The sequence below is a fragment of the Hoplias malabaricus genome, chromosome 2 (genome assembly GCF_029633855.1).
Source record: "Hoplias malabaricus isolate fHopMal1 chromosome 2, fHopMal1.hap1, whole genome shotgun sequence".
Taxonomy (NCBI): Eukaryota; Metazoa; Chordata; class Actinopteri; order Characiformes; family Erythrinidae; genus Hoplias; species Hoplias malabaricus.
In genome coordinates, this window is record NC_089801.1 from 33,936,052 (window position 1) to 33,957,126 (window position 21,075).

The 21,075-nt window shown below is 40.5% G+C and overlaps 1 protein-coding gene across 1 annotated transcript in view; it reads left to right on the forward strand.

Moving 5' to 3' along the window:
- The first annotated feature begins 7,931 nt into the window (after positions 1-7,931).
- The window catches only part of LOC136681384 (alpha-2-macroglobulin-like), a 28,249-nt gene continuing 15,105 nt past the window's right edge, over positions 7,932-21,075 (forward strand). Inside the window, exons 1-9 of the mRNA XM_066658668.1 lie at positions 7,932-8,049; positions 8,884-9,064; positions 9,445-9,601; positions 11,187-11,239; positions 11,521-11,541; positions 11,783-11,948; positions 12,028-12,112; positions 19,166-19,280; positions 19,376-19,496. Of these exons, the coding sequence (XP_066514765.1) occupies positions 7,964-8,049; positions 8,884-9,064; positions 9,445-9,601; positions 11,187-11,239; positions 11,521-11,541; positions 11,783-11,948; positions 12,028-12,112; positions 19,166-19,280; positions 19,376-19,496 (985 nt within the window). The 5' untranslated portion in view covers positions 7,932-7,963. The remainder of the gene's footprint in view (positions 8,050-8,883; positions 9,065-9,444; positions 9,602-11,186; positions 11,240-11,520; positions 11,542-11,782; positions 11,949-12,027; positions 12,113-19,165; positions 19,281-19,375; positions 19,497-21,075) is intronic.

Consider the following 21,075-nt stretch of genomic DNA (forward strand, 5'->3'; position numbering starts at 1 on the left):
TCTCCTTGTTTTTCATGCAAATTATATAGAGATCTAAATAAAAAGCCTATTCAGTAGGCTTGGAGATTAGCAAATTAACATGGTCAGGCAATGACATTGCATGTTTCGACCCTGAAAAACATTATTTCTTTTATAATAAAGTCCCTTGAGCTGTGTGACTGCGACACTATCTACTACACCATTGTGCCATCTCTAAATTAAAACAAACAAACAAAAAAGAAAACAAAAACAAATGTGTCAGCAGGATCGAATGGTAATGGAACATTTTAAAATGTAAAGAAATGTTACAAAAAAAACATGTTTATCAAATCAAATTAGTAAGAAGCATGTTGCTCTTCACATGTAGCTTGATAAGCATGAACTTGACCACAGAACTTCGCTATATTATGTGCATGCAGCATTTAAATGTGACATTGTTGAATCATTTTATCAAACAAGAGCACAATGAAAAACTTGAAAAACTGCTGTTATTAAATTAATGCAGTGTGTATTTGGCTCAGTTGTGACAGGTAGATTTATATATACTTTACTCTAAATATATTGCTAAAAATTGCATCCTGCATATTATTTTTGGAGTCATAACTGCATGTTTTACTATAAACGCAATATACTGGATTAGGGAAAAGCAGGGCACAGAGTCCATGACATCATGAAATGATAACCTAATGATCATTGAATCAGTGCTCATTGGTTGTAAAAAAAAAAACAAATGAAGAAAATAAAACAAAAATGTACTATTACATAAAGAATAACTGAAAGATTTGTGGATGAAGTACGGATATCTGACTCATTCTCTGTTTATGTTCTAACATGCCTGCTGTCAGTGTTGTGGCATTCTCAGTGTAATTACAACTTGGCATTAGAAAAGATTTTCATGTTTATGGAGGGCAGTTTAGTTTCATCCTGTCAGGCTGTAGATTTTCATGCCTCAACAATGACACCCATTTAAAATACAGCTTAAAGAAATGAGCTGGGTTAAAACGTACAGCAAACGTGGTACAGTAAAAGTATATTACACAGATCCTGATGATAAGACTTTATCAGAAATCCAACTGTGACATTGGCAAGGCAAAACTCCCTCAGAGCAAGTGTAAGGAACCTTGAGAGGAACCAAAACTCAAAAGAAGGAACCCATCCTCCTCCGCTTGAAGAGAGAGAGAGAGAGAGAGAGAGAGAGAGAGAGAGAGAGAGAGAGAGAGAGAGAGAGAGAGAGAAAATTGTGAAGATGAAACCGTGCAGCACAGGTCCTCAGTGATATTGTGGGATGAAAATAAACTGGTGTGAAGGCAATATGGGCTGAACAGTCCAATGCAATTCAGAGCAGGTTACTGTGCAAGATTCAAGGCCCGAATCTAGATCTAGATCAGGATCAAAAGTGGGGAGTGGAGTTGATTCAAGGCAGCCCTGGGGCAGAATTCATTATTTATGGTTGAGAAAAAGAACAAATAGTAAGAGAGGCAATATAAACAAAAAGAAAAGGTGAGTAAGGTCTATGGAATGTCTGGTACATGTCGTCACTTAATGTTGCCAAGAATCACCTACTAAATTTGACTGACACACAGAAGGACCAATCACAAGTTTGCTATTTTGGCACGATGTTGTGAACTTTCATTCATTCATTATCTGTAAGCGCTTATCCAGTTCAGGGTCGCGGTGGGTCCAGAGCCTACCTGGAATCATTGGGCGCAAGGCGGGAATACACCCTGGAGGGGGCATCAGTCCTTCACAGGGCAACACAGACACACACACATTCACTCACACCTACGGACACTTTTGAGTCGCCAATCCACCTACCAACGTGTATTTTTGGACTGTGGGAGGAAACCGGAGCACCCAGAGGAAACCCACGTGGACACGGGGAGAACACACCAAATTCCTCACAGACAGTCACCCGGAGCGGGAATCGAACCCACAACCTCCAGGCCCCTGGAGCTGTGTGACTGCGACACTACCTGCTGCGCCACGGTGCCGCCTGTGTTGTGAACTTGCCACGTTATTTTTATAAGTTGCTATTCTAACTCAGTAGTAGTAGTGGTGTTATTTATGATTTACAAGCCAAATAGGGACAAGCCATTGTAAAGCATGGAGTTCAGCTGAAGTGAGCTTCACAGCTCTGTTGTAAAATCTTGTTTGAGGAACTTAATAATTAACTTATTAATATTGTTCTTTCACGTAAGAAGAAACTGATTAAATTGGGAAAATGATGAAGAACCTTTGGATTTACTTTGAGTACATTTGAAGTGCTTATCTGTTTGTCTCTTTCAAGAAGTTTCATTTATTTTTTATTTTATTTATTTTTTTTTTCTTTTTGAGAAACTCTGAGATGAAATGATCATGTCATGAATGGACAGTTGAACTGATTTTTCCTCATCTGACATTCAAAGGACCTTGCACTATTTTGGATATCCAAGTCTACTCTACTTCAGGGAAACTCCTCTATCGCCCATTGTTTACGTAAAGGCTGCTCACAGAACTCATAAACTATTAAAGGACTTTAACGTCTTCCTGTCTTGTGAGATATATCTAATTTTTACTGAGACTTAAAAAAAAACCTAATGATGTTAATATTGTTTGATAACTGATTGAATGTATGTGGGTATGGAAATTATTTTACAAACGTTTATGGTTGGTTCAGTTTGGAATTGTAGAAATTTGTGTTTCAAGTAAACACATTTAGAAGCATCTAGTGGATGGTACCCTCATTTTCTTTTCTTTCTTCTTTTTTCTTTTATTTAATTTCTCTTTTCATTTTCTTTATATATATATATGTGGAGAAATTCCAGTCTATAGAAATGCCAAAAAAACAGTTGAATATGCATGAAATTTGACTCTTCCAATGCCACATCAGTTACATTTAAATATTTAAATTTGTACTTTTCTCCTTTCCACACCACTCATTCTGAACTCAAGTGCCAAATAGGATTGAAGCTACAGCAATGGCCCTGATTGTTGGCAACTACAAGGTGTGTCCCATTTTCATGAAAGGATTTGAAGTAGAGTGGGCAGGTACCATCACGTTTGTCTGGACTACACAATTTAAGACTTCTCTAAGAAGACTTGTCATTTAAGATATTTCCTGTTTAATCATTGCAGCCCACCAGCGCTTCCACAGGAAACAGGTCAGTTTACACCCAACAAGTTCATCAGCATTTTAAACTGTATATTCTTATGCTTACATGTAGCGACCAATGAAGCCAGAGACATTTTAATGGTTTCTTTAAATTCATGATTTAAATCCTTAATATAAGAAATGCATCTATATAAAAATACATAGTATACAAAAATAAATATTTTAAAAACTTAATACATCAACAAATCAAATTCATGTACCACTGCTGGTCCACCCTTGGACCACTCAGATTACTGTCCTGTACAGGACATAACTCATTTATAATCTCCTCAAACAGATTTTAAAATTACAGAAACTTTTATTCTGGAAAACAAACTAATACAAATATTACCAGCAACTATGAAAGATATAATAATGAGTATGAGCCTGATATAAAATGATTATGCTGAACATGTTGGCACTGTGCTGGATTAAAATTATTTACTAATCTTATTTATAAACAACAACAAAAGAACAAATCAAGGAAAAAATGTAAATTGGACTGTGAATGGAAAAGTGTTAAAATTTTGTCTAAAATTCTGTTTAATCACCAGCGGTCCGCCCAGAAAACGCTGTGCAAAACATTAGTTGACCTCCAACTTTGCTCTCAGTGGGACAACAGTGGTCTGCCATCTCCTTGCTATCAGGGAGATTAAGTTGTATTTGTTTGCACTACATTGCGAGAAAAGACCAGAGAGCAGAGAAGACTCTTATCTGTTGTCCAAGGAAAGTCAAAGAAAAAAAAAAGAGGTGTCTAAAGAGCAGAGGAGAATATTAGTGACTTAGACAGGAGGAGAGAGGAGAAAAAGTTAGCCGGAACCCCTGCTGACCACACAAATTCACTTCTAAATATGTATATAAGAACATATAAATCCTTGGTTATAATACCTGAATTTTCCTCATAGTACAATGCATAGATTGCAGATGTCATTAGTGTGGTTAAAATTGAAAAAAAAACAAAAAACCAGTAAGTACATATTCAGTAAGTATAAGTACATTTTCAAAAATGACCTGAAGCAATGTAAAAACGTACTGTTAGCTTCCATCAGGTTTTGTCCATGCGCTCATGTTGGTAGCTCCCCAACACTGACCTGTGTTAATTTGTCTCATGATGAGCAGTCAGAAACCACAGCTCCAGGGAAAAAAAGCATATTCTTTCTTACATTGTCATTGCTGATAGCTTTATGTTTCCCCATTCTATATGTTGATGCTTGTATCTACAATTTCACTTATTAATAAAGTCTAGTATACACACCACTTTATGAATGGTCAATTTGTAACAAAGTGGAAATCATCGTCCAACAGTAAACATCCACAAAGCCAGCAGTGTTAGCCAGTCAAAAAACTAAATAATAATAAATAAATAAATGAATAACAAGGAACTTGTGGGATGGGTAAGCATTTTTGCAGCACCATCAAAATTGATTAATCCTTCAACCAGTGGATCAGGCTGGACTGGGCTTTTATCTGTCCTCTCTGAAAAGGAATTATAGAATATGAACATCAGCAAGGTCATTGGGTTATGAAAAGTTATCATTCCATATTACTGCCCTTTTTTAGTGGTGTATAATGTGGATTATCTTACACAGTACAAATAATAAAGGTTTTCATAGCACTAAGCATGCAGCTGGTGGCTGTAATTATTGATTTGTTTAAAGCAGGCTCATTGGAACAATGTGGAGCAACAGCTAAAAGAACTGAATTTTGACATACCGTATACGAAGCCAAGAACACATTCGTCATTGGAGCGGTCATCACCTTCAGTTTCCTTTTCTTCCTTGTCATCTGTTCCCCAGTCTATGCTGACCATTTTGAAAATATGTAATGTTAGTAATCATAGTAAACATACATTATTTTTTTTCACTGCACACAACATTCTCCAATGTATCTCCAAATATATTAAAAATAGTAACTCATTATTACAATAAGCAGGAGCAAAAAAAACATGAAGTTACCATAGATCAGGTGGAGCTGGACTGAACCCTGAGTAGAAGAAGCACCTTTATGGATCCCCTTAGGGGAATTGCTTCTGCATTTGACCCATCCGTGTTAGTGAACACACAAACACACACTAGTGAGCAATTCTTCACAAACACTAGGGGCAGTGAACACACACACAACCGGAACAGGGAGCTGCCAACCATCTCGGCGCCCGGGGAGCAGTTTGGGGGTTAGGTGCTTTGCTCAAGGGCACTTCAGCCAGTAAAGAATTTTTACTTATATATATGTATTCAAGAGATATTCCAGAAGCAAAATCCAAAAATTTATGGGTTTTTTTCTGTTTTGCACACACAACACACATACATTCCTCTTTTGATTTGAAGAATCAAGTGCTACCCTGTGAAGGATTGGCGTCCCCTCCAGGGTGTATTCCCGCCTTGCGCCCAATGATTCCAGGTAGGCTCTGGAACTCCGCGACCCTGAACTGGATAAGCGCTTACAGATAATGAATGAATGAATGAATCAATCAAGTGCTGTGCAATCTCTTTGCAAACATTGGAGCAGCTCAATAAGTAAACATTAGTGTTATACTGGAATATGATGATATAAATTAACTGAATCCTTGTTTTTTTAGTTATGTAGATTAATGAATTTACATGACACTCACTGAACCAAGTCCCTGAAATGTATTAAGTGGTAAAGATGATGATGATGACACTTACTGAGTTAGTGAAAGGATTGAATGCATGTATTAATGAAAATTGGTAATTTTGGCAGTATTTTCCCAGTAAAATGCAATGCTTACCGACTTTCTTGGCAACGAAGGGATATCAATTAGCAGATATAAAAATGAAAAAAAAAAGTTTTAATCCTTATACTTATTTCTCACACTGATTTTCTCAAAAGTGATTTTTTTTTCGCTGACGCTGACCATTTGTGGCATTACAGAAGGTAGGGAGATTTAGATCAAGAGTTTTCTATCCTTTGTTTTTTTCTTATTATCTCATCAAAGGCGCAGCACGGTGGTGCAGCAGGTAGTGTTGCACTCACACAGTTCCAGGGACCTGGAGGTTGTGGGTTCAAGTCCCGCTCTGGGTGACAGTCTGTGAGGAGTTTGGTGTGTTCTCCCCGTTTTCGCATGGGTTTCCTCCCACAGTCCAAAAACATGCGTTGGTTGATGAATGAATGATCTGATTATTATTAAGTTAAAAGATTATGTGCAATATTTGGCACACTGAAGCTAATTTTATCAGCATGTAATGTTTGTTTGTTGCAGACATAATCAAATACTGGATGTCTTAGCATATTTTTATTTAGAATTTGTGCATATGACTATATAAGCAATATATATTTATATTATTATTATTATTATTTTTGGCATGTCATTATTTGGCATGTCCATTATTGCCATTTATTACATGTCCAACTGTTTACACAAGACCTGCTTTCAGCTGTGAAGAGACATGAGAGATATTTTCCCACAACTCACAGCAACTTGATAGATTCTTAGATTCTTATTTCTCCATGAGCTGACTGACTAATACATGGGAGAATCATGTGTAGTTTGAAAAGCATTATTTAGTAGACATTTATCTGAAACACAGTTATATGATTTGAAGCCTTAATACTACAGGCTTCCAGTAAATCAGTCCTTGTTCACTTAGGAAGAGGCTGTTAATATCCCATTGCTCAATCAAGATGTTGGTTTGATGTTTGTACATCTGAAATAGGTCAGTGACCAGATGCATTTCTTTAAGTAAACAGTCAACAGTGAGTTGGAAAGTTTTAGAAAATAGTGGGAGGTTAAAGGTGAGTGTGACAAAACCTTTGTTTGTCATGTTCGCTCTCAGTCACACAAAGTTTGCATGGATTGGTAGTTGTTAAAACTGTATTTTATATCAGGGGCACATTTAATTTTGTATTTAAAATTAATTCCAGACTTTAACAAACATCAGTACATTATTAGCAGATATTTAATTGTAATTTTATCATTAAACTTATTTCTCATCCTCTTGCTGGTGCATTTCAATATACACATGATCTTGTGTGTGATTGTCCCCACTGGACAATGCTCCGTGCCATTAGACTCGGATAACTCAGGAATGGTTGGGGGAAAAGAACAATGAATTCTTCAAACTGCCTTGGCCTGACTGCAACCCTGTACATGTTTGATATATGCTGCAAAGAGCTGTGCAAATCACTGCCCTTTGAGCAAAAAAAGTCTATCAACACACTGAGCTGCTGCAGTGATCGGGTGTCAAGTTGCATATGGAGGATGTTCACCACTGTGTGGAGTTTGTTTCCTGACGTCTTTGTGCTGTAATTAATCAAAATGGTGGGCCAACCTGTCATTAGACAGGCGTTCCTAATCCAGTGACCTTTCAGTGTATTTGTGATCATATTTTGTCTGTTCCTTCTTTGGTGTACACATTTTTTGGGGCCTTGAGTTAATGAAACCAAAGTTAAAGTGATTGTTGGATTGGCAAGGAATATTTTACATCTCATCTTGTGTATGATTATAATTAAGTTGGTTTTGTATTCTTCTGCGCTGCTGGTTTATTCATGTCAGTAACATGTTCTGACATTTATCACCATTTGCATTTAATTAACATCTAACAGGATTCTGATCTGTACATTTTATTACTATGTATTTGTTTGTTGTTGGTCGTAGCTCAGGGCTCCCTCAAGTGTGAGATCCAGGGGACTTTCTACCCACCCAACCCCCCCCAACCTACTGGCTCCATTTGTGCTTTGGACATGTTTTAGCTTATGGGGTCAGTTTTCAGTGCTTAGAAAGGTTATTCATTGATGAGATGAGTAGGCTGAATGTTTATTTAAAACCTCCTGTGGGCTGAACAACCTTTTTAAAAAGGAGCCAAGAATTTTACCCGTTTTTGGGAAACACACTTCATCATGGTGGGCAGTGGAGATTCTGTGTGGAAAAGGCTAATGTTAGCCTGCTTTCTATTTATCCCTGTGTATGGACAAACCTCAGGACCGTGAGTAGATAATTATTGTTCTAGACCATTGTATGACACTGTAAAATAGGGCTGGACAATAATCCAGTATCAATGTATATCACAAGATAAACTGTTTTATTAACAATGATATAAATGTTTTAAATATACATTATTTAGAGCATCAGGCATTAATTGACATTCATTATGGGGCACTGCCTTCAGTTCATTGCACTCGATTTTAAAGGAAAATCCAAGAAGTTTAGGTTTGTCAGTAAAACTAAGAAATATTTTGTGATATAAATTTTTTCCATATCATCCAGCCCTATTGTAAAATATTATATAAATAAATATATTAGTTTGGCTCATATGACTTTGAGCAGTACACCATTGTTGTATGCATTTAGCAATATTTACCAAATTGCTCCACATGGGTAGCTATTATAAATAGGTTGAGAGGTTCAATTAATGATTTGCAGTAATTATTGTATTTTACATAACTCACATTTTTAGTAATGTTTAATTGTAATAACTATTGTTAAAGGCCCTCTCCAATGAAAATCAAAGTTTCAGCCTTGTTAGCATGTATTTGCTAGAATACATAACCTAAATGAACTGAGCAGTCAGATTCATAGCTGAGCATTACCATTTAAGTGCACCAAAGACCACCTCATAGGGTGAATTCAGAAAGCCATGTACAATGTAGCGTTGCATCTAATTTGTGTTTTTTTTTAAGGTTCTAATGGTAGGATTTTATTGAAATTGACTATTTTTTATGGGTTTTGATGACCAGTAGGGAACATTTCAAGTAATGTTTAGTTTTATTCTTATTGTGGATTACTTTGACATTATCTTGAATTTTGTTTTTCTTTTTAGGTATTTCATGGTGGCATTTCCTGCAGTAATAGAGTCTGGCTCTAATGCTAAATTATGTGTCAGCCTCCTGAAGCCTAATGAAACTCTGCAAATAACCATTTATCTGGTTCACAACCACCAGAACAGAACACTTCTAGAGGAAAAAGTGGAGAAGGAATTTCACCATTGCTCTGATTTTCAGGTGAGCTTTATTAGGGCAGCTGTGGCCTAATGGTTTGAGAAGAGGGCTTAGAGCTGAAAGGTTGTTGGTTTGATTTCCACAACTGGCAGGAAAATTGGGGATGGTGGGAGTGAAGGAACAGCACTGTCCTCCTCAAACCATGTCTGAGGTGCCTTGGACAAGGCACCAAAACCTCAACAGCTCCCTGGGTGCCAGGGATGGCTACCTGCTGCTCTGGGTGTGTGTTCACAGCCCCTAGTTCACTAGCGTGTGTGTGTGTTCACTGCAAATGCCAGAGACACATTTCATTGTACAATGACAAATGATTGCACATTATTATTATTATTATTATTAAGGTCTGGAAGCACTATGAAGATTTTCAGATATTGTGCTCTCTTCAGGCTCCACAGGTTGAAGGTCAGTCGGTGCAGGTGATCAGAGTAGAAGTCAAAGGGGAAAATTTTGTGATGATTGAGGAAAGTAAAGTTAAGTTTAAATCCTACAACCACCTGACATTGATTCAGACTGATAAACCAATCTACAATCCTGGTCAGACTGGTAAGTAATCTCTTCTGCAATATATCTCACCACTTCCAGTTAATTGTTTAATTGTTTTAAGCTATCATTTAGCCTCACTCTACATAGAGAAGAATCATTGACCTACTGTTGATTCACAACTCATTCAGGCAGTTGCTATATTCTGTAAATAAACATTTGAAATACCTGACCATTTAATGTGAATTCAGAAAATTTACAGTCACTTAACATATCAGCAGTTCATATTTAACTTTTAAAAACTGAAGAGACACATTATTTGTGACGTTCCCAATACATTTAATAATTATAACAATAATAAAACACATTTTTTTAAATGTGGAGGATGTTTCCTCACCATTTGCTACACTGATAAAACATATTGCTTATGTATACATTTTAAGGCAGAGACCACATAAGCAATATGCATGCGGTGATCGAGACAAACAAAATAAATTTGAATATAAGGAACATAAGCTAATCAAACAAATTGAGATCCAGGGAATACACACAGAGAGAATTACCAATTAAAGACCTAAAGAGCACAGGAAACTAGGAAATGCATATAAACTGTATAAGGAAATCCTAGAACAAGAAAGACAGGAACATGACAACACATTTACCACAAATAAAGCAGCAGAAATACTCTATGCAGGATGACAAGTAAACAGGAACTAGGAGGACCATAAAATACTAGAAACAAACCATAACCATAGAAACTACAACCTGACAAGAATCACAAACATGACAAGAGGCTTAGAATACACTACAAAATGAAAGAGATAACAGTAGGAATAAGTAGTAAATTTGCACAGAAAAGTGACCAACAGCCATAAAGATATGAGAAACCATATAAATACACAAAGACTGACAACACAGAAAGACAGAACACAGGACCCAAAGGAGCATGGAAATAGAAACATATGACAACTTGGAAATAATTTACACAGAATAATGTGTGAAGGAAAGCACTAAACAAGAGAACTGAAATCATAGGAGGGTAGGGTCAAATCCTGACATTACTGTAGAGTTTCATTAAGTTCGATGTATATGAGCTGTTTATAAACACATCCTTTGTTTACATCTTGGATGCATTTTGTTTTTCTTATAGCATTGCAGAGCTGCTCAGTTCTTAAACAAATACATTGGATTGCTTTGAATAAATAATGCACTCAAAGTGTGTACTGTGTAGATGTATGGTCTAGGAAAATACAAGCATCAGATTAAGATTGATATCGGAAGGTAAATTAAATAGTAAATGACTTGGATCAGGTGCAAAAAAAATGTAATCAGGACATCTCTAGATTCAACATTTCATTTACAAATGGTTTTCAGTTTTTTTTAAAGACATACATTTGGTGTAAACACTTAATAATAGCAAATGCCCAATGGCTTCTATATTAAGTGTATTTAGTATCATTGGTTTAATATGTGCAGATAAATCAGGAGCAGGAAACAGATATCTGACCTTCCAGTGCAGGATTTGCACAACCCTGAGACAGAGTTTAGATTCTCAGTATATTGGAATTTTCCATTAATATCTTAATAGCTCAATATCCATTAAGTTTTGTTTGGTGTTAATGTTAATGTCAGGCATTTTTATGTTCAGTGAATTTTAGAATTGTCACAATGGATGCTGAGTTTGTACCACTTCAACAAAAGGTAAGGAAACTTTTTGTGGCCATAAACTATACTATAAATGTCTTTGTAATCAGTTAAAAATCTAATGTTTCAATGACCTGCAGTATGGACAGAGAATCTGTCTTTGCTACTCTGGGCCCAGCACTGCAGAAACTGCACTATGTAACATTAGGAGGAGGGTTGGAATGAAAGATGTAATATGCTAAAGGTGTTGTGATATGTTGAGTGATTTCTGAGTTGTATTTATTGTTTCTTAATCAAAATGAGCAAAATGTGTTGTTATATTTCACTCTTTTCTGCAGTACAGCCTAGTAGCGCTTGAGGTAAGATGAAATCACACACACAAATATATTTTATGAAACTTGGTTATTTATGTTAAAGGTGATGCTCATGATATTAATAAAAAACACTTTTTATTACATTCTGAGGATATTTGCTCACTAGCATTTCCCCACAATCGTAGACATCTCCTTTAACTATATTACATTTTAACATCAGTATTGACTATTCAGATCATCTTTAATTCTGTCACTATGAAAATGTGTCTTTCATGGAACCAAACAGGACACTAGACGTAACAGGATTGGTCAGTGGATAAATGTGTCCTCGACAGGTCTGATACTGCAGCTTTCTCACAAGCTCAATCCTGAGGCTGTCGAGGGCCTGTATAATTTACTGGCTGTCACTGGTGATAGGACAATAACACAGACATTTAAAGTGAAGAAATATGGTAAGTGACAGTAAGTGATGTATTTTCTGTTAATATTAAAAGGTGTAATTGATTGCAATCAAAGTAAACTTGCTTTTAGTTTTACCCAGGTTTGAGGTTACTGTGAAAGCACCAGAACAACAGAGTGTTGGAGAACAGAAGCTGAAGATAGGGGTTTGTGGAAAGTGAGTGATGGTTTCAAATCACAATCAGAATCTTCAAACTGCTTATTTATTTTCAGTATTGCATGCATCAGACATGTTTATAATGTGATGACATGATACTCAATAATACAGTATATCTAAAAAAAATATTTGAAAAGAAGTTATTAAATTATTTAGACAAAAGTAATCCATTAAAATTGCTAATACAACTGTGATTTTTTTAATGGAAAAAGCTATTGGCTTTCTCATTGTTCATGAAATATTATAAAGTCCCTTAAACATTTAAAAGGGTCAAGATCCCTTCACGCAACATGCAGCCAGTTCTAATTGAGTTTAAAATAAAAATGAAAATTGCTGTTTAAAAAGCAACAGACTAGTTTTAATTTGCATTGTGGCTCTCTTTTTTCAGCACAGGATGTTTTCTTAGTTGCTTGTGAAGTCATGCAGTAAGATTTTGCAGGAATGCTCCAAATGTGCATTGGGTTTTTAAAATCCGATTCACTCCAAGATACTGGTCTGAGTTTTTACCCTTTTTAATCTGAGTGAATGTTCTTTGCTGCTGCCAAATATGCTTGTTTTCTTGGGGATATATTTCTCACAAAGACACTTTGTGGTAACACCACTTCTAATAAAACATGAAATTGAATTTAAAATTAGTATTTCAAATTATTGCTGTAGATGGCAGTAATGTTTTTTGGCTCAGGTGTGGAGTGGGCCAAAAGTCACCAAACTGTCTAAAACTCACCAGACATCTGGTCCATATAAGAATCATCTGTTGCTGAACTGAGGCAGCCAGACTCACGCTGAGTCAACACAGTCATTCAAAAGAACTGCAGATGTGAAAATGTAAAAAGGTTGATAATATAAAATTTCCCATGTGTGCTTTATATGTAAATTTAGTTTCACAAACTGTACCCAGAAAAAGGTACGCTATAGGTACATTTTTATCATTAAATGCACGAACAGTGTAAATGAATCTTTAAAAGTACAACATTGGTTGTAAAGTCCAGTTTTGTTTCCTAAAGGTACATTACCTTCTGTACTCCAAAAGGAGAGGTGAATATTTGTAATCTTTCATTATAGAACAATGTAAAATAAAAGAACACAAGTCCTCAAGATGAAATAGGGCATATGATATCAACATTTTTAAAATCTACAATTATAATAGAATAAGGTACAATTATATTCCCTAATTAAACACACAGAAAACATACCCTTGAGGATACTTCCACCATGATGGTTCCCTATCAGTCGATTCACTCGGTACAACACAAGCTGTATGGGATATTATGCCTCTTCCATATCTGGCTGAAGACACCTCTAATCACGCCTGTAAGGCAGATGACGCATAGTGACGAGGGTAGGTGGGCCCGCCCCTCACCTATAACCTCTGGACACTAGCGTCTCTCTTCAGTTCTTATGCTCTTCACCTCGCTAAGAACACCTTACACTTCTCTGCTAATCTAGCTAGCTAGTTAGCTCTTTTCCTTAGCAAAGACACTACAAATAGCTTACTGTTCCAATAGGAAAGAACGGCAACAACCTCACGTTGGTGAGTCGTATTTCCGCGGAGCGCTATTTTGGAACGTCTTTTGCCTTCTTCTCTTGAGCTCGCTTTGCCTAGTCTCGGTGCTAGCCCGTTTAGTTTTGCTAACGGCTATCTAAATGAGCTCGCAAGCAGCTACCCGCCATGGCAGGAAAGTCCCCCGCCCTTGTCCTCAAGGGTGTGGGTTCGCTATTCATGAGAAGGACCTACATGATGCGTGCCCAGTTTGCCTGGGAATCGTTCATGCTAGGAGGGCCTTACTGCAGCCTGAGGCGTGCGAGTTCTGTCACCGGCTCAGACGTTCTACCCTGGAGCGCAGGGTGTCGTTTGTTGAAAAAATTCTCGGACAAGCAGCGTTGGACCGTGAGGATCCCCTGTTTTCCGAACAAGTTGAGCCTTCTCACTCGGACGCTGAAGAGGCTGAATCAGTGGGTGAGCCGTGTATTAATTGGGCTGAGCACATGGAGAGTCTGGGGGACGTGTGTGAAATGGGTTCGCAGTCACCTGCTCTCCTAATGAAGCCCCGGATCCCCGAGCCCGCAGCTGAACTCGAGGATGACAACCCTTTTGATCTCGGGTTAGATGAGCACGGTCTCTCCGAGGACGAGCAGGAGGACCTACCGGCTCCTCTTGTTGCAGCGGCTTTAGGGGGGAAACAAGACGAGGCGGACACGTCCTTTATCTCCCTTTATCGCCGTGCTGCTCAGAAACTGGACATCCAGTGGCCCGCTCCTCACACAACCAAAGCGGCTACGAGATTCTCTGGGTTTTTCCTTCCCCCGGTCCCGACAGCGGTGAAACACCGTCTCCCGCTGTTTCCGGACTTCATCGCCGAGCTAGTCCTCATGGGCTAAACCACTGTCGACCCGTACGGCGGTTCCGGGTTTTGCTCCATTTCTCGACATAGAGGGGGCGGAGGAGACAGGTCTGCTGAACCCCCCTCCCATGGAGCCGTCACTAGCAGCTTATCTCGCCCCATCACACAACCTAGGGGTAGCAGGACCAGCCGTGCTTCCCTCTAAGCCCTGCCGTTTTTTCTCCTCGCAGCTGGATAAAGTTTACCGCGCTCAGGCAGGCACAGCTAGGGCTATGAATTCGGTCACTCTACTCCAAACATATCAGGCGATGTGTCTGGCCGAGCTCGGAGAGCAACTGCCGGCGGAGGGCCCGTTAACCGCCTTGCTTAACGAGGTCAGAATTGCCTCGGATTACATCCTGCGCATGTCCCGCTGTGCTGCACATCGCTGGGCAGAGGAATGGCATCAACGGTGGTGGCTCAGCGCCACTTGTGGCTGACTATGTCCGATATGTCGGAAAGAGACCGAGTGTCCTATTTGGACGAACCAGTTTCATCTGCAGGTTTGTTTGGTCACTCTCTCGAAGCCATTCAGGCTAAATTTGAGATCAGGAAAAAGCAGACAGAGGCACTGCGCTCTATTCTGCCAAGAAGGGAGGCTAAGCAGAAGCCAGCGTGGGTCGCTCGTAAGTCTGCCACTCCATTTCTCGCTGTGAAGAGGTCTGCACCAGCAGTTCTTCCAGGGAACCCCCCTCCTAAGCAGCAACCACAAAAACAGGCCCCGCGTCACTCCGCCTGGAGCAGGGGTCCTCCACCTGGACCTCTGAAGGATTCAGCGGTGAGGAGGAAGAAGCCTAACTCATCCTAACCTTCAGTTCAGTGTGGGAGAGGTCTGTGAGGCTCGGAGACACCGCAGCCTCTCCCCTCAGGCCCCTCAAGAGGCGCCACCCTTCTCCCGTACCGGGGCCCAGTCCAAAAAGGACACGTTCTACCCTAGTATTGTTCACAAAGCACCTGTTCTGCCCAGACACGTGTGCACAAACATCCCCTCAATTCTTTCCCAGTTCTCAGGGGTGGGTGGGTTTCCCACAGTGTTTACAAGCCCCCAGTTTGGGTGCAATAAAAGAGCATTATGTTCCTCGATGTGCCTTAATAAAGTCTCATTTTGTACATCAGGAAATAAAGGTGTCTGTTTCAAGCAAAACAATAAACGATCTGGCGTTAGTGAGCCTGAGGAAGCATTCTGTACGCTTCCCAGCTCAGCCACAGGAGGGCCTCATTTCCCCACAAATAGGCTGTTATCACGGCCGACTCGCAGTTCATGCAGCAGAGTGGCGCGCATGCGCAGTCTCTCCTTGGGTAGAAAGGACAGTGTGTGTAGGGTACCGTTTACAATTTCGAATTCCCCCTCCCTGCTTTTCCAGCGTGGTGTTCACCCGAGTATCGGGCAGTGCTGCAGCGGTCCTCAAGGAGGAGATAAGAAATCTCCTCAGCAAAGAGACAATAAGTGTGGTTCCTCAGACCGAATCACGAAAGGGCTGGTACAGCCGTTACTTTGTTGTGCCGAAAAAGGACGGAGGGGCTCGTCCAATTTTGGATCTGAGAGTGCTAAACAAGCATTTGAGAGTCTTCACTTTCAAAATGCTAACTCTGCGCCAGTTCCTTCGCTCGATTGGCCCGGGGGACTGGTTCACGTCCATAGATCTCACAGACGCATATTTTCATATAGCAATCCATCCAGATCACAGAAAGTATCTGAGGTTTGCATTCGAGGGAGTGGCGTACGAGTGGCTCGTTCTCCCATTCGGGCTTTCTCTAGCTCCTCGCACTTTTACGAAGTGTATGGAAGCAGCTCTCGCCCCGCTGCGGGGGCGAGGAGTGCGCGTGCTCGCGTATTTGGACGACCTCGCTATAATAGCGCGGTCGAAAGTGAAAGCTCGGACAGATACAAACGCTGTGCTTTCTCATTTGAAGCGGCTGGGCTTATCGGTCAATTTAAAGAAGAGCTCTCTGATCCCCAGTCAGAAACTTTCTTTTCTGGGGTTAGAAATATCGCTCTCCGGCCGGTCTGACAGAGCGCAGAATATGTGCGCTTCGCGACGGCCTCGCTCAGTTTCAGCTGGGACGCAAACTGCGCGTTCGCCAGTTTCTCCAGCTGTTGGGCCAGATGGCTTCTGCAATAGCGGTAGTTCCGCTAGGTTTACTTCTAATGCGGGCATTTCAGCGCTGGCTCTTATTCCATCGCTTGATTGCCTCGCGTCAATTAGGGAAAAGGATAGTTGTGACAAGAGCATGCATGACAGCGTTGTCCCCTTGGAGGGAGTCCCGCCTATTGTGTCAGGGCTCGCCGATAGGCAGAGTTCTGTTTCGCAAAGTGGTGTCGACGGACGCGTCCCTAACGGGTTGGGGGGCAGTGTGCGACCAGGTTGTGGTGAAGGGGGCGTGGTCTCTGGCTCAACGCTCACACCACATCAATTGCTTGGAGCTACTGGCGGTTCATCTAGCCTTAAAGCACTTTCTCCCCGTTCTGTGTGGGCAGCATGTCCTGGTCAGGACAGACAACACCACTGTGGTGTCTTATATAAACAGGCAAGAGGGGACACGTTCCCTTCCTCTGTTGAAGCTGTCCCAGACCCTTCTGTTGTGGAGCAGTCTCCACCTTCTGTCACTCAGGGCGACGCATATACCAGGTCACCTGAACCTGGGGGCAGACCTTCTCTCCAGAGGTGGTCCTCTGGTGGCAATGCAGATATGGGATCGGTTTGGCAGGGCCAACGTAGATCTCTTCGCATCCAGAGAAAACGCGCATTGTCCTCTGTTTTTCTCTCTAATGGACCACAGCCCACCCCTGGGAGTGGATGCGCTGGCACACCCGTGGCCCAACACTCTTCTCTATGCGTTTCCTCCAGTAGCTCTTATATTGCCAACACTGGAGAGAGTGCACCAGGGAAACCTTTCCCTAATTCTGGTAGCCCCCTGCTGGCCATCGAAACCATGGTACGCAGAGATAATCAGTCTTCTTGCAGGGGACCCTTGGCCTCTCCCTCTTCACAAGAACCTCCTGTCTCAGGCAGGTGAAGAAATAGTTCACCCTCGAATGGAGTTGTGGTGTCTCCACGCTTACCCGCTGAAAGGTCAATGTTAATGGCTCGTGGCTTACCCTCCAATGTAGTTGCCACTATTCAGAGTGCAAGAGCAGCCTCTACAAGAGGTCTGTATGCATTTAAATGGCATGCATTTGAGCTTTGGTGTCAGGAGAGGGAATTGGTCCCTTTCCAATGTTCCATTGTTGATATTTTAACTTTCCTTCAGGAGTTATTTGAACGAGGGCTCTCTTTTTCAACAATAAAAGTCTATCTGGCAGCTATATCAGCCTGTCATGAGGGCTTTGGTGGGTTGTCACCAGGAGCACACCCCCTAACCATACGTTTCATGAAGGGGGTGAGGCGCCTAAAGCCTGTATTTAGGCCCACTGTTCCTCCCTGGGACCTGTGTATGGTACTTGGTGCACTATGTGCACCTCCCTTTGAACCACTGGAGTCTGTGGACATCAAGTTCGTTTCATATAAGACTGCTCTACTCCTAGATTTAGCATCTGCAAAACGGGTGGGTGACCTCCACGCACTGTGAGTGCACCCTTCTTGTACCCAGTTTGCACCAGGGGACACTAAGGTGACTCTGTGTCCTAATGCAACATATGTGCCAAAGGTGTTGCCTATGTCTTACAGCTCACTGGCTTTTGAGTTAAATTCTTTCTCTCCTCCTCCATTTACATCTGAGGTGCAGCAAAGACTACACATGCTCTGCCCCGTGCGGGCACTGCGCACATACATTAATCGTACTCAGGATTTCCGTAGGTGTGACCAGCTTTTCGTCTGTTTTGCTAACCCAGTTCGTGGCAGGACTTTGTCTAAACAACGTCTCTCTCACTGGGTTTTAGAAGCTATTTCTATAGCTTACAGCAGCAAAGGTATGGATTTACCAGAGGGGGTGAGGGCTCATTCCACAAGAGGAATAGCTACATCCTGGGCTCTTTTTAAGGGTGTCCCAGTTGGAGACATCTGTACCGCTGCTAGCTGGGCATCACCTCATACATTTGTTCGTTTTTATCGCCTGGATGTGCTGGCCCCTTCGGTAGCTCATGCTGTCCTTTCTATAGGGTCTAACATGCACTAGGCTGCTTTCTTGGTTCGGTGTCTGTTTCTCGGGGCGTGAATTTAGATCCCATACAGCTTGTGTTGTACCGAGTGAATCAACTGATAGGGAACGATAGGTTATGCATATAACCACTGTTCCCTGAAGAAGAGGAACGAGGTACAACACGGGCTGCCCCGCTTCACTATTAGCTCGGTGAAGATCAGCATCTTGAACTGAAGAGAGACGCTAGTGTCCAGAGGTTATAGGTGAGGGGCGGGCCCACCTACCCTCGTCACTATGCGTCATCTGCTTTACAGGCATGATTAGAGGTGTCTTCAGCCAGATATGGAAGAGGCATAATATCCCATACAGCTTGTGTTGTACCTCGTTCCTCTTCTTCAGGGAACAGTGGTTATATGCATAACCTAACGTTTTCTGACAATGTACCAGTTTAACTTGAGTAGATTAATTTCCTAATTTAGTCATTTTTTAATACCTTTTTGCGCTAGCCCCAACAAGACGAATTTTTGTTTTATCCTCATTTTGTTTAAGAAAATGTTTATTCGTCCATTCATGCAGTTGTGTATATTTAAAGGTACACTTATGGACAGCCAGTAACAGGTAAAACGCTGGTGGAAGTGTGCCGGAAATTTAATTATCAATATCAGGGCCCCACCATGATTTCACCATGCCTGGTTGATACAGTGGAGGTGTGTATAAAGCACTTATATTAGAGTACAACCATTTTTTTCACTCTATTTACGTTGTTATTACCAAATAATTGCTTTTATTTTTTTCCCTATAGATGGAGGAGGATGGATGCACCACTGCTATATTCAACTTTTCTCATTTCATCAATTCTGAGTTGGAACAAAATTTAAAAAATGTTCTTGACACTACAGCTACAGTGACAGAGGAAGGGACAGGTGAGTCTCTAACACATTGTAAAGCATGCACTTCTGACAGCTGGCAAATTGTATATTATAATCATACACAAGATAAGATGTAAAATATCCTATTAAAATTCATTCGAGCTTCACATAGGGCCCATCCCACTCTCTTTCTACTGGCAGCCAAAATCCTGTTATCACCCACTGTTCCTGCACCTAACCACTAAGATTGCTGTGGCCATTTATGATCCAATCACCAACCAGCTACGTCTAGCAAAATTTATAGCCTGCACACACTCTTGAACACATTCCCCCTCTCGCACAAACCTAAACTCATTATTACTACATCCACTATGTAATTAATAAACCACTAGGAGTTTGCTGTCCAATAAACATGCTAATACCCTAATAAGCTGATTATGTCTCCATGTATATCTAACTAATATTACAAGCTGATAGAATACGCTTCAGCATGCCAACCCCTGTACATAATCTACAACTAGGGTCTTCACGTACCCTCTTTCCAAGATTTTGTGGCATTGGAATTATGTCATATGTTACTCCAAGTCAAAACTTAATACTAATTACCTTAATCACCCATAGTTCTTGCCATGTGACATTTGACTTCTAGATTATCCCAACGAAGCTACTGGCCTTGTTTTGCCTGTGACGCTGCTGTTGCACACCATGACTCCTCTTCCTGCTTGTGAATAAAACTAGTCATCATTCACCTTCTCTCTGGTGATGTGGCCTTACCAAACTCTTTCCACGCATCACCTGACCCAAGGCCTGCTCTTCCACATCACACTTGGCCAAGCACATCCCTTAGCTCTTATGAGCTCCTGGCTACCTGCGCTGCCATTTGCGGATTCCACTTCCTTCCTGTTTTTGTGACTGGTGCTGCTGCTTTTTACCACTGCATCCTTAGATCCTGACAAACACAACTCATGATTCACCTTTTCACATTTAAATTCCTCAACTAAACTTGTGAGTGGTAGCTTCAGTACCCCTCTTCCATACCATGCCACAATACTTAAACAACACGGCACCCCTAACCACTTCCTTATAGTCTTGTTCATAACCCATTCCATTCTCCCTGCTTCTGTGATTGAAACATCATAAACTGTCAATGGCCATCTAATAAGAGTTTAGTAAAATAATTATGCCCCAAGTTGCGGCGGCATAAATACTACATAGCGGAGTCAATGATAATTAATTTTCCTTTGATTAATAATTATTTATTTAATTGATTTTGTTAAGCTCCATGTTTGGGAACGATTAAGTAATATGTAGTGACTTTACCTGTCCAATTTTAGCTTGGACATGTAGGTCATCATGTTCGATGACTTTACATATAATATAGCAGAATTAGCTATAATTAATTATTATTAATGAATTATGCTCATTGACACGCTGTAGGTTCTTGGCTCTGAAATTTAATCTGAACTAAAAGTAATAATTCCAAAAAAGAAAGGTGCACACACAAACAAATAACCAAGTACTGGTTTTATCACACAACTGGTTTATTAAATGTAATATCAAATAATGAATATAGATTATACATTCATATAATGTAATGGATTACAGAGATACATAAGGGAGCAGGGAGATTAAT